The sequence below is a fragment of the Melopsittacus undulatus genome, chromosome 4 (genome assembly GCF_012275295.1).
Source record: "Melopsittacus undulatus isolate bMelUnd1 chromosome 4, bMelUnd1.mat.Z, whole genome shotgun sequence".
Lineage (NCBI taxonomy): Eukaryota > Metazoa > Chordata > Aves > Psittaciformes > Psittaculidae > Melopsittacus > Melopsittacus undulatus.
The window spans coordinates 2427496-2440998 of NC_047530.1; the positions used below are offsets into that span (position 1 = coordinate 2427496).

At 55.7% G+C, this 13503-nt stretch overlaps 3 protein-coding genes across 5 annotated transcripts in view; 1 reads left to right on the plus strand and 2 right to left on the minus strand.

Annotated features, from left to right (window-relative positions):
- Positions 1 to 5702, minus strand: part of KDM2A (lysine demethylase 2A) — a 47707-nt gene extending 42005 nt beyond the window's left edge. The window contains exons 1-3 of one of the 3 annotated variants that reach the window (XM_034061437.1): positions 5648 to 5702; positions 5221 to 5248; positions 3852 to 3956 (exon numbers count right to left, since the gene is read on the minus strand). In XM_034061437.1, coding sequence (XP_033917328.1) covers positions 3852 to 3956; positions 5221 to 5248; positions 5648 to 5667 — 153 coding nt within the window. In that variant the 5' untranslated portion in view covers positions 5668 to 5702. Of the gene's footprint in view, positions 1 to 3851; positions 3957 to 4350; positions 4402 to 4674; positions 4797 to 5220; positions 5249 to 5647 lie in introns of those variants that run through there. The other 2 variants (XM_034061439.1, XM_034061438.1) reach the window with 2 other exon arrangements.
- A 2361-nt stretch (positions 5703 to 8063) lies between these two features.
- On the minus strand, positions 8064 to 10362 carry RHOD (ras homolog family member D). The gene is made up of 5 exons (XM_034062045.1): positions 10032 to 10362; positions 9217 to 9304; positions 8756 to 8865; positions 8523 to 8657; positions 8064 to 8435 (listed from the first exon to the last, which is right to left on the minus strand). Exons 1-5 carry the CDS (start codon positions 10134 to 10136, stop codon positions 8268 to 8270), a joined length of 606 nt encoding a protein of 201 aa, XP_033917936.1. The 5' UTR covers positions 10137 to 10362; the 3' UTR covers positions 8064 to 8267.
- A 1604-nt stretch (positions 10363 to 11966) lies between these two features.
- On the plus strand, positions 11967 to 13261 carry LOC101868062 (mas-related G-protein coupled receptor member H-like). Its single transcript, XM_034062318.1, has 2 exons — positions 11967 to 12076; positions 12321 to 13261. The coding sequence occupies exon 2, from the start codon at positions 12347 to 12349 to the stop codon at positions 13259 to 13261; it is 915 nt and encodes a 304-aa protein (XP_033918209.1). The 5' UTR covers positions 11967 to 12076; positions 12321 to 12346.
- The last annotated feature ends 242 nt before the right edge of the window (positions 13262 to 13503 follow it).

Consider the following 13503-nt stretch of genomic DNA (forward strand, 5'->3'; position numbering starts at 1 on the left):
CAGTTCAGTGATGTTTGCTGAGGCGCTGGCACAGGGTGCCCACAGGAGCTGTGGCTGCCCCATCCCTGGCAGTGCTCAAGGCCAGGTTGGACACAGGGGCTTGGAGCAAGCTGCTCTAGTGTGAGGCATCCCTGCCCGTGGCAAGGGCTGGAACAGGATGAGCTTTCAGCTCCCTTCCAACACAAACTATTCCATGATTCTATGTGCTAATCCCAACTCAGAATTCACATTCTGGCTAGTTTTAGTTCACAATAAAGGCCTGGCAAAAGTAGCCTGGAGCAGATAGAAGGCAACATTTCCTCAACACTTGGGGCACTGAGGAATACTCAGTGGCTGCAGACACCAGCCCACATCCCACTGAGAAGCCCTGCAGCAGCTGCATGAATTCACACACATCTGGATGTGTCAGGGGGCTTTGTGTGTGGTGAAGGTTGAAGTGAGAAACCCCTCCTCAGCAGAGCATCACCCATGCTGTGACAGTGAGGCAATCTAACCCACAGCATGCCAAGAGCATCTTCAGAACGTGCTGCGTCAAACAGCTCCTTCATAGCAGCTTCAAGATGGGCCAGTCTGCTGAAGAGATTCCTTCCCTGCTGTCCCTTGTTGTGCTCAATGACCTAACACAGATCTAATCTTAGCAGAAAACTAAGCTACACACAAGCAACAGTTCCTCCTCTGTCTCAGGTCACCTCGTGGAGACCTGGGAAGTGCCAAGATGCACAACACACTCTGCGAAATCACTGCTGAAGCAGACAGAGCACCTGAGCATCACAGCACCAGACCAGACAAACTTCCTTCTCCCCACAGCTGTTAGCTCACAGGCAGAGCTGCTCATGCTGCTGCTCCTGCCTTGAAGAGGTCCAGGCTCCTGCTCTGTCAGTGTGCCCTCAGCCTCCTAATGGGGAGCTGAAGAGCTTGGTGTGACATGGGCTCGATGCAACCAGCGACAGTCAGTGCAAGACTTTGAAGGCTCAGAAAGGAACCATCACATTGTTGGTGCCAGGGCTGGGCTGTCACTCAGGGCACAGGATACAATAGAGCATTTCAGCTCCACAGTTAAGGGCCTGCAAACCACATCTACAGCTTATAAAGCCAGCACCTCACACCAAGCCCCAGAGTACTGCCTCTTACAGAGCTGAGGAGCACAAACATGCATGCACTTGGTAGAAAACTACTCGATGGTGCCCCTTAAGTCCCATCCTCTGCTACTCACAATGCAGGGAGGCCCAGCTGAACCTCTGGGTGAGTAACACTGACATCCCTTGTTCTCCCTGCTCATGCAGCATCACCTGCAGGATGCCATTCCCTACCTGTGCCAGCCTCTCAGAGCTCCTTCCACAGGGCTACAGGACATCCTGCCAGTGATACCCACATCCAAGCCAACTCACCCAGGCCTTTATAATCTTGGGAGTTGTGGACAGAGAGCCTGAACTGGGAAGCAAGCACAGTTAAAGCAGTGGGACCCACCTAATGTCAATGTCAAACTACACATGGATGTGTGAACCAGGCCAGAGTTATTGTAGGAATATGACTACACCCAAAGCAGAGGCGACTTTCTCTTCAAAACCCAAACCTTCCACCAGTACTGATAAATCCATTCAGAAAACAGACATAGATCAGCTTTTTGTTGAAGCAGAGGAAGGTAACAGTAACACAAAACACTCAAGACTTCCCCTCTGTGCTGTGGAAACCAGTCAGTCAACAGATGCTGGTGGTGGAAGTGCCCTAACACAGCAGATAACAAACTGCTTTTGCCATCTCAGGCCTCTGGTATCACCAAACCCATGCAATGAATGGAGCTCCTCCACCACTCCAAACCATTCTGGCCCAGGCTGTTTGGCTGGAAGGACAACTACCACACTTGGCTTTTGATTTCATTTAAAAACAGGTTTATTCTTTCGCTGTCACCCCCACATTGATCCCAACTCACACACAAGAAAAACAGCAACATGCTGTACAACCAGTTACCTGTTTCCCTACTTAGAACTTCTAATGTAGGCACATTAAAGCCAACTCCCAAAACCAAAGCATGTGTAGGAGGAGAATATTCAAGTAAGTCTTATTCAGCACTTTTGTCTTGCTGGTTAATTCACCTGCGATATCTCGTTCTGCCATAGTCAGAAGTGAGCTAAGAGCTCCCCCATTTCAAAGCATGTGTCTTGAAGGGAATAATCATCTTTTGAAGGTCTTTGAAGAAGGGAAAGTTACTGACGCAGAAAGGGAATGGCACGAGCTGGAAGTTCCCTGGAAGAGTGAAGCAGGAGGCATGAACCAAACCTCACCTACCACATAGGGGTTGTGTCTTCTCCTCTCAGCCACAGGCCAGCAGAGACAACACAGCCTCATCCTCTGCTTGCTGCCCATGTGTCTTCCCAAGCCCCTTAAGCATGTAGCTCCTTTATCCAGCTTAGTACATGCTGCTGCAGTCCAGGCCACCTACACCAGGCCAGAAACTCTTCCTGATCAGTTTTAGTTGTGATATGACAAGCATTTTAACATTGGCATGTTCTTGGCTGCTGGTTCCCTTCATCTGCCATGCCTTTATCCAGCTCTTTTCAATTATTTCTGGTCAAAGTGTAGCTAAAACTGCAGCTGAACCAAAATCTGGAGCTGGCCTTGCCTCCAGGTGAGGCTCTGCTGCCTGCTGCCTACAGCAACAGTCACTCCCCAGCCAAACCAACACCTCAAGCTGTGTGCCATACAGTTGTGGTGGGCACAAGGGTGTCAGGAGGAGGCGGAACTGCTGCTTTTGGAGGCACTGCCAAATTAAAACAGCCACTAAAGCACTTGGGGGAAAACCCAAGTGATCCTGAAGGGCCCAATGAGCAGCACCAAAAAAAGAGCACACCTATGAGGTTTGGACAAACCACAGCTTACAAAGTACATTCTTCTCCATAGAGGCCAGTGCTGGAATAGCCATTTCTACCCTCACAAGAGGATTTCCATCCTTAAGACACCTATAAGGTGTGTGCTGGCCACAACTCCCAGCACCCTTTCTACAGCCTGGCACTCAGCAGCAATAGGAGCTGCTTGTTCTTCAGGACAAAGCTTAATGCTGAGCACCACACACCCTCACACCAAATGATTCCAGAGTATTAAAGGATAAGGATTTGCCTTTACAGGCAGCACCTTGAAGGTGAGGGTGTGTGTACTCACAGAGGAACTCCATCACTGCTTCAGCTATCACTGAGCCCACACTCACCCAGGGGGTTTGCAACTGCCTGAAAACAAGGCAAAAACGACCCACAGGAGACACAGCAGCTTCTGTCCTTCCATGGCATCTCTGTGAATATCCTCTCAGAGCAGCTGCTCCCAAAGCACTCATGGTTACAGCCCAACTCACAGACTTCATGCATGCCCCTGACAACCCAGACAGGGCCTAACTAGGACCTGGCTTTTGGAAGAGCTCCTTCCCAAGGAGAACACTACAAGAAGACAGGGACACCTCTGAGCCTGAAGCTGAAGCTGGTTTTCACAGCACAGTCAAAGCAAGTCCAGGCCAACACAACGGTCATACACAGCATTCCAGCTCCTCTGCTTGTCACAAACACATGGAGAAAACCATGTGCCAGCCACTACACCGACACTCACTTCCTATTTCTAACCAAGGTTTCTTGTCCAGCCTCAGCCTCCAACCCTCTTCCAGAGCTCAGAAGCCAAGTGCCCTTCCTTAGGGCAAACTGACATAAGAAGGACCCACAAAGCCACCAAAACCCCGACCAGCTGCGCTGACACCTCTGGCCAGTCTGCAGGGATCCACCACAACACTTGTCTGAGTTGTTTAAACCTTTTCTTTCTCCAGTTGCAACAGAACCAAGCATAGAATAGGACTGTTTGGGGCCAATACTGACCAGTCTTTGGCTGTAACGGATCCGCTCTTCCTCAGGCTCCATCTCTGACTCTTCTGAAGAGAGGGAGAAGGACACTCCAGGGCTGCTGTCTTCCTCCTCTTCCTCCTTGGAAGTAAAGGGAAAGAGTGAAGCAGGGCACACAGATATAAGACTCCTCCATCCCTCATTTCTTTGCTCATTTGGAACCTGCACAGGGCTAAGTGAGCACAGTGGATGAGCCCAACTCAACTTTGAACACCCCCATTCTAACTTTAGGCATGACCCAGGGTAAATGACTTTACCAGCTGTTCTGTAACACGACAGGAGCTGCAGGTCTGAGAGCAGGGAAAGGACTCTGCTTTGCACTGCCACCAGCACAGGGGCAGCTCAGTTCGCCCCTATTGGGGTATGGAGCAGGCAAGCTGCTGTCAAACACTCAACAGCAGTCAGGGAGTACAGGATGAGGCATTGGAGAACCAGCTCCTCCAAACACCATCGCTCTCCCCTGCATATCCCGTACCTGGGAGAAGCCACACGGGTACGGAACATCTCCCATGCACAGGGAAGGCTCCCTGGAGCAGGGCTGCAGGTAAGGGCACAGCTCCTGTCTTGATGGGACCTACACGCTCAGACCTCAAACCCTGCCACCTTGTGACACCGCACCACAACTTGGCAAAGCCTCCCGAGGCATCCGCTGGCACCTCAACTTTTCCTGCCCTTTCTAAAGGCACAGAACGAACCCGAAGCCCGGGTACATTGCACCTCCTCACCCCATTCACCGTGCCTATACCAGACCTGCGGGCAAGGAACCTGTCCCGTCCCCAACCCGTTAAAGAACCGCTACCCCAGCGTGGTTCCATCCTGCCCTTCCCGGCCCCTCCGAGCACGGTTTGACAGCGGAGCCTCTCACATCCCCGTAGCCTCTTTCCCCATCCCTATCGCCCTTCCCACTCGGGACCGGACTTCCCAGCGCGGCTCAGGCAGTTCCCTTACACTTCCCAACTCTTGTTTATAAACACCCGGAGGGTGACACAACACCTAACCCGGCCCCCGGCCTCGCCACCCCCCCTCCTCCGGGCCCGGCCGAACAAAGCGGCAGCGGGGGAAGCCCTCGGGCCGCCGGGCCCGGGGGAGCTGTCAGCCGGCCCCCGCCCGCCCCGGGACCCGCCCGCTCCCCTCCAACTTCCCGACCGGGCCCTCCCGGAGGCCGCCAGCAAGGGGAGAACCGCTCCGGGTCGGGCGCCGGTGCCGCTGCCCCTGCCCCGGCCGGGTAGGAGGCGGCCGGGACCCAGCGCCCGGCCCCTGTGCGGGGACTCGCGGAAACTTCGGGGTCGGCCGGGGGTGGCCCCGCTCCCCCCCTCATCCCCTCCCGGCCCCGGCCCCTGCTCACCAGGTCTCTCCTGCGCCTTTGTCCTCTTCTAGCGCCGAGACGGGGAGAAACACAAGAGGCGGAGGAGGAACCCCCGGTCAGGCAGCGGCTGCGCCCCGGGCCCGGGCCCGGCCCGCCGGCCGCGCCTCCCCGCTGCCCCCCTCCCCGGCCCCGCCGCCGCTGCCTCCCCCCGCGGCCCGCGGCTCCCGGCGCGGTGCCCGTGCGCTGACAGCCCCGCCGCGGCCGCTGCCTGCTCCGCGGGCCCCGCTCCCCGGCCCGGCGCCGCGTCCGCCGGGCAGCGCGTCCCGTCCCCTCCCCTCCGCACCGCCCCCCGCGCCGGGTGCCGGGCGTGCGGCGGCCTCAGCGCTGCCCCGGGAGGGCCGTGCCCCGGAGCCGCCGCCGCCGCTCCCCCCCCCCCCCCCGGCCGGGACGCGGCTCCCCTCCTCACACAGGAGCCGCCGCCGCCATTTTGAACCCGTCAGAGTCTCACATACACACTGACTCGGCCGCCGCACTGCGCAGGCGCCGCCCGCAACCTCCCCTGACCCCCCCCGCCACCGCCTCCATGCACCCCACTGCGCATGCGCCAATATCCCCCCCCGCCGGTCCCGCGCGGGCGCGCGCACGCATCCCAGGGCCCCCCTCCTCAGCCCCCCATTCGCAGGGGCGGGAGCGAGCGCGCACGCGCGGCCCGGCGGCTGGCCACGCCCCCTGCTGGCCACGCCCCTCGCGCCCTCGCGCATGCTCTTGCCTGTGAGGCTGAGTACGTGCGGCACGCGCACACCTGGGTACGTGCAGCACAGGCACACATGCGTACATGCAAAACACATATACATGCCTATGCACATGTAACACCTATGTACATGTAACACACCTATGTGCATGTAACACACCTGTGTACATGTAACATGCCTATGTACATGTAACACCTATGTACATGTGACACACCTACGTGCATGTAACATGCCTATATACATGTAACTCCTATATACATGTCACACCTATGTACATGTAACACACCTGTGTACATGTAACATGCGTATGTACATGTAACACCCATGTACATGTAACACATATGTAGACGTAACACCTATGTACATCTAACACATTCAACACCTATGCACATGTAAAACACGCCTGTATACATGTAACACGTATGTACATGTAACACATGTATGTGCATGTAACACCTATTACATTTAACACGCCTGTATACATGTAACACATATGTTCATGTTACACGCACCTATGTGCATGTAACATCTATGTACATGTAACACCTAAGTACATGTAACACACACTTATGTACATGTAACACACGTGCATGTATCACCTACGCACATGTATCACCTATGTACGTGCAACACACACCTATGTACATGTAAAACGCCTAGTACATGTAACATACACCTAAGTACACACAACATGCATATACAAGGCTATATACATGTAGCACATACCTCTATACATGCAACACAGCCACCTATATACATGCGACAGTCACACACCTAGGTACATGCAACACACTCCTGTACACATGCAGCACACACATACATACCTATGTTCATGCAACGTGCACACGGCTATACATGCAACACACATACCTGGCTATACATGCTTATACACATGTAGCATACACACATACACTCCTATATAGATGCAGAACACATGCACCTCTATATGCATGCAGCACACACACACCTATACACATGCAACACATACACCCATACATGCAACAGACACACATGCACTCCATTATACATGCAACACATATACAAGGCTTGTATATACATGCTTATATTTTATGTACATACAATACATGCCTATATGCATGCAGCATGTACACATATACACCTATGTGCATGCAATACATGCAAGGCTATATACATGCAATACATGTTTATATACATGTAGCATATAGACATACAGTTCTATATACATGCAGGACACATGCACTGTTATGTACATGCCACAAACATACATGCAACAGATGCACAAGCACACACACATCACACCTATATACATGCAAACTACATAAACATCTATACGCATATAGCGCATACACACTTATATACATGCAACACATTTATATACATGCAACATACATGCCTACATACATGCAGCACACATATACATACAAAATACACAATCGGCTATATACATGTAACACACACCTATATGCATGCCCATATACATGCAGCACCCATACATCTATACACATGCAGCCTACACATCCGTACCTATGTGCATCCAACACACATACGTACACTCCTGTATATACACAACACACACATGCATCCATATATACATGGAACACACAAGCATATGCACTAATACATTCAACACACACGTACACGCCTATATACATGCAGCGCTATGCACCTATGCACACACAGCACACACATACACACAGCACACACATACACACCTATGTACACACATACACACCTATATACATGCAGCACTATGCACCTGCCTATGTACACACAGAACACACACATCTATGCACACACAGCACACACATACATGAATATGTACACACATACACGTCTACATACATGCAGCACTATGCACCTGCCTATGTACATACAGAACACACATACACACCTATGCACACACAGCATGCACATGTGCACATGCAGCACACACACATACACATCTCTATGCACACACAGCACACACATACGTGCCTATGCACACGCAGCACACACACATACATGTCCCTGTGTACTCACATGACACACCCCATCCAAACTCAGGGGTCCCATTCCCAGTGGCTCTGGGACCACAGGGGACCCATCTCCCATCACTGAGCCGGGGCTGCTCCTGCCCACAGGGACCATGCCACGCTGGTGTGTGTTGGTCTTTAATGTCATCACTGCACCGCGTTCACCCCATGGCTCCCCTCCCTCACTGGCCAGCCAGCAGGATCGGGACCCCCCCATCAGTTCTCTCCATTGCAGGGTGACAGCAGTGGCTGCGGAGATCTGGTGGTGGCTGATGATGCCCAGCAGCAGCCGGAGCCGAGGTCCTGAGCCATGCTGGGTCCCCATGGCCATGGTGTGGGGTCAGCAGAGCACGCAGCCCCTCTTGGGTCTCCTCCTGCGCTGGCTGCGGCGGGCAGCACTGAGAGCAGCCCTGCAGGCCTCTATGAAGATGCCACTGACGTTCTCCTGGTACCTGGCTGAGCACTCCAGGTAGGACACAGCGTGGACCTGCCGGGCCATGGCCTCTCCCTGTGGGGAGCAGCAGGGTCAGACCCCCCCAGTGGCTCCAGTTCACCCACACCCTCATACTGGGAGGCATACTGGGATACCACTCGCCTGATGCTGGGACACGGGCTCCAGGCGCCCCTCCTGGAGCTTGAGCAGCACCGCACGGTCCTGCCGCAGGTCGGTCTTGCAGCCCACCAGCAGCACTGGGATGCGCTTGCAGAAGTGGTTCACCTCCGGGTACCACTATGGAGAGAGGACACACGGAACCCGGGGATGGGGAGATGCCACCTCTCCTAAGGAGGATGTGTGGGGTGGGAGAAGATACCCTGGGGATGTGTTACCTTTGTTAGGACATTGTTGTAGCTGCTGGGGTCGGTGACATCAAAGCAGATGAGGACAACATTGGCATCTGAGTAGGATAATGGGCGAAGCCGGTCATAGTCTTCCTGTCCTGCCAGGTGGAGATCATGGACTCATGGAATGGTTTGAGCTGGAAAAGACCTTCAAGCTCATCCAGTTCCAATGGGCAGGGACACCTTCCCCTAGAGCAGGGTGCTCCAAGCCCCTGTGTCCAACCTGGCCTTGAGCACTGCCAGGGATGGGGCAGCCACAGCTTCTCTGGGCACCCTGAGCCACCGCCTCAGCACCCTCACAGGGAAGAAGCTTTTATGCACCAGTTCCTTAATGGGCTGGGTCCCCCCCAGGTTAACCTCCCATCTCCCATTGTCAATGCATGGGGACACCCCTCTGAAGCATGACACCCCAAACCCCATAAATACCCTGAGATCCCCTCCTGTCCTACCTGCAGTGTCCCAGAGGTGGATCTTCACAGGCTTGCCAGCAACCTGGAGGGAGGCTGTGTACTTCTCGAATACAGTGGGGACATAGACCTGGCAGAGGACAGGAAGGGCATGAGACAAGTCCTACCTGCCCACAGGCAGAGGGGACTCCCAACAGGAGATGTGTGTATGGGACAGGGCATGAGGATATACCCAAGGTCAGGAGAGAGAAATGGGGCAGAGAGAAAGAGTGGGGTCCTGACCATGGGCAGATCCTTCTCCCTATCCCATGAACCTGCACAGGGGAGGCAGAGATGGCCATCATAAAATCATAGAATCATGGAATGGTTGAAAGGATCTTAGAGCTCATCCAGTTCCAACCCCTGCCACAAGCAGGGACACCTTCCACTGGAGCAGCTGCTCCAAGCCCCTATGTCCAACCTGGCCTTGAGCACTGCCAGGGATGGGGCAGCCACAGCTTCTCTGGGCACCCTGTGCCAGCGCCTCAGCACCTTTACAGTAAAGAACTTCTTCCTTATCTCCAGCCTGAACTGCCCCTGCTCCAGTCTGAACCCATTACCCCTTCTCCTGTTGCTACAGTCCCTGATGAAGAGCTCTTCTTTATCAGCCTCATCAAACTCCCACCAACCCCATGCTGGACCACCCCCTGCCCCAGCACCCCCAGTCCTATGCCCTGCAAACAGCCCCACTGTGCCCATCCCGCCCCCTTTCTCCCATGCCACCGCTCCCAGGAGCCTCCCCGTCCCCTGCAGGACCCCGACCCCCCCATGCCCCCATCCCACCCCCCTGAGCTCCCCCGGGACGCGGCATCCGGTACCTTGGGGAAGTCCCCCCTGGCGAACGCCACCAGCAGAGACGTCTTCCCGCAGCCCCCGTCCCCCACGACGACCACCTTCACCTCGGGGAGCCCTTCCCTCTGCATGGGGCCGGCGGATCCAGCCTGGCCTCGACGGGGACCGGGCTGCGGACGGGTCGGGACCGGAGCGCGGCCGTCCCCCCCCGTCGGCCGCAGGGCAGAGCCGCAGGCAGGGTGCTCGCACACTACCGGTGCCTGCAGCGGGGGGGGCTGTCCCGGGCACCCCTGTTCCCACCTCCCTGGAGGGGTTTTATTGCCGGGAGCATCCACAGGAGGCAAAGTCCAGGGCGGAGGGAGCTGCGGGGGGTGACTCACAGCTCCCGCGGCCGCACCCGCTGACGCGCTGTGCCCAGCCCTGCCCGGCCCTGCAGGTGCCTGGAGAGCTGGGGGCAGTTGGGGTGGCCTGGACGTAAGGACATGGAGCTGAGGGAGGCCAGAGGAGGCCATGGGGATGCTGCGAGGGCTGGAGCAGCTCTGCTCTGGAGCCAGGCTGGGAGAGCTGGGCTGGGGCAGCCTGAACAAGAGAAGGCTCCTGAAGGGGAGACCCCAGAGCAGCTCCAGTGCCTAAAGGGGCTGCAGGAAAGCTGGAGAGGGGCTTGGGACAAGGGCCTGTAGGGACAGGCCAAGGGGAATGGCTTGAACCTGCCCAAGAGAGGGGAGACTGAGCTGAGCTCTGAGGCAGAAGCTGTTCCCTGGGAGGGTGCTGAGGCGCTGGCACAGGGTGCCCAGAGAAGCTGTGTCTGCCCCATCCCTGGCAGTGCTCAAGGCCAGGTTGGACACAGGGGCTTGGAGCAGCTGCTCCAGTGGAAGGTGTTGGGGTTGGAGCTGGAGGAGCTTTCAGGTCCCTTCCAACACAAACCATTCCATGATTCTATGATTCTACATGGGGTGGTGCTTGGTGGTGGCCAGGTTCAGTTGCCCCCCCCACTGCTCCCCCATCCCCACCGGGCATGCTCTGGGTGCACTCCTAGCAGCAATTACCAGCTTATTGAGCCACAGAAGCATCCTTCTGCCCTTACTGGAGGAGCAGGGGACACCCAGTGCTGGCAGGGTGCTTTGCCCACTGGCTGTCTGTGTCCCTCCTCCCCAGCAGCATGGGGCACCCAGCAGCTCTAGGGGACACAGGGAGCAGCCAGTACTGCTCTGCAAGAGAAGAAGAGACCATGCCTCCCCTATCCCAGCTTGGTTGTGGAGACATGAACATCCTTTGCCACCCCATGAACCCCATGAACATCCTTTGCCACCCCATGGCCCTGTTGGGAGTGAATGGTATAGGGGTGAATGGAGGAAGAGGGGGACCATTCCTACCAGCACAATGACTGGTTCTTCTCCTGCTCTCCTACTGCTTGCCCTCCATCTCCCTTGGTGAGTGCCAAGAGGTACCCAGGTCCAGGAGGCCCCTGCATCCCTCAGACCAGCGCAGACAAGGCTGAACCAATGGCTTGAACACCAGATTCCCACCCAGACCTGGTGCACAACAAAGATGGATCAGAGTCAGCGGCGATTCCCATTCAGGAAAGCCGGAAGGGAAATGGAGACAGTAATGACCAATCTCCGAAGGATGCCAGTATCAGGGCAGGGTGTGTGGAGGAGGCTGGAGCACGATGAAACAATTAGGAAAATGGCAATTATCAATCTCTAATGAGATATGAGGTTGAATCCTAAAAGCATCCTGGTTCTTTCACAGCAAGAAGTAGTTGCTGCAGTACCCATCCTCTGGGGCATTCCCTTGCAGAAAGCATTGCTTTGGGCAAAACATTTGCTTTCCCGCAAGCCCAACAGGAATTCGACAGGAGCAGAGGCTCAGTGATGCAGCCTGGGTCTGCATCTGCCCGTGCTCCCTCACCACCTGACCCATGATCCTGCAGGAACGCCCCAAAGAGCAGCTCTATTCGGAGGAGAGGAGGACGTGGAGACCCTGGTTCTCCTCATCGGAGAAGACTGTGGCAAGGAGCACCAGAGGGAAGGAAGTGCTTGGGCACCTGGGCAGCTCAGCCTGTGGAAAGGTAAGGATGGGACCAGAGGTGCTCGCATCTCCCTGGAGCTCCCAGCCTCTCCCTCCTCCCATTCTCATTCACCCTTGGGCTGCCTGGAGCCCCTGCATCATGCACACTGACCCCCAGCCCATCATTAGTGGGCAGCACCTCCCCAGCCCTCCTGTCACCCCCCTGTCCCCAGCCCTGTTGAGCCACCTGACTGGACCCCTCATCCTGACACATCCCATTAACTCCCCATCTGCTCTGACCACAGCCAGGGATCACATCCCACCTCCTGCCATGGAGCTGAACCAGACATTCCCAACCACATCACTCATGCTGGAGACAGGTGTAGACAACCCGTGCAGGATAGACATCACTGATGTGGCTATGGACACTGTCACGCTGCTCGTCTGCCTCTCTGGGTTGATGGGGAATGGGGCTGTGCTCTGGCTCCTTGGCTTCTGCATCAGCAAGAACCCCGTCACCACCTACATCCTCAACCTGGCCGTGGCTGACTTCACCTTCCTCCTCTTCATGGTCACCTCAGTCCTCCTTTACATGATAGAGAACATCTTCTGCTTCAGTTTTGTGTCCTTAATTTACCAGAGGCTCCTTTTGCTGCTCTCGCTCTTCTCCTACAACACAAGCCTGTATCTCCTGACGGCCATCAGCATCGAGAGGTGCACATCCATCCTCTGCCCGCTCTGGTACCGCTGCCGTCGCCCTCAGCGCTTGTCAGTCCTGGTGTGTGTCCTGCTCTGGGCCCTCTCCATCGCTGTCCTTGCTGCAGTGACATCTCTGTGCTTCTTCCACGAGGATCATCACTGCCGCGTGGCTCTCATCTCCATGTATGTCCTCAACTTCCTCATCTTTGCCCCACTGATGGTCGTTTCCAATGTGATCCTGTTCATCAAGGTCCAGTGTGGTTCCCTGCAGCGCCAACCCAAGCGGCTCTACATCATTATCTTCCTCTCCGTCCTCTTCTTTCTCATCTTCTTGGCTCCCCTCAGCATCTGGAGCTTCCTGCTGCAGTTTGGCTACATGGATGTGCCTTCCCAGGCTGTTTTCCTGCTCGCCTGCATCAACAGCAGCATCAACCCCTTCACCTACTTCCTGGTGGGGAGCTGCCGCAGGCGCTGCTCCATGGTGTCCCTGCAGGTCGCCTTCCGGAGGGTCTTCGAGGAGACAGGGGTCACCACGATCACCCCCTGAGAGCCGCTGTGCTCGCACTGGCTGTGCTGACCCCTGCTGCTTCGTGCTCAGTGCTCCCCCTTGCTCCTGGCTGTGCCTGCAGGCCACCTTCCTGTAGTGATGGGATGAAGCCCATCCCTCGTCCCAGTCCTGTCCTCAGCCCACACCATGGTACCCCCGTACCCATCCTCATCCCATGCCCAACCCATCCATAGACTGTCCCATGTTATGCCTGCTCTGTCCCTGTTCTATCCTTGTTCCAT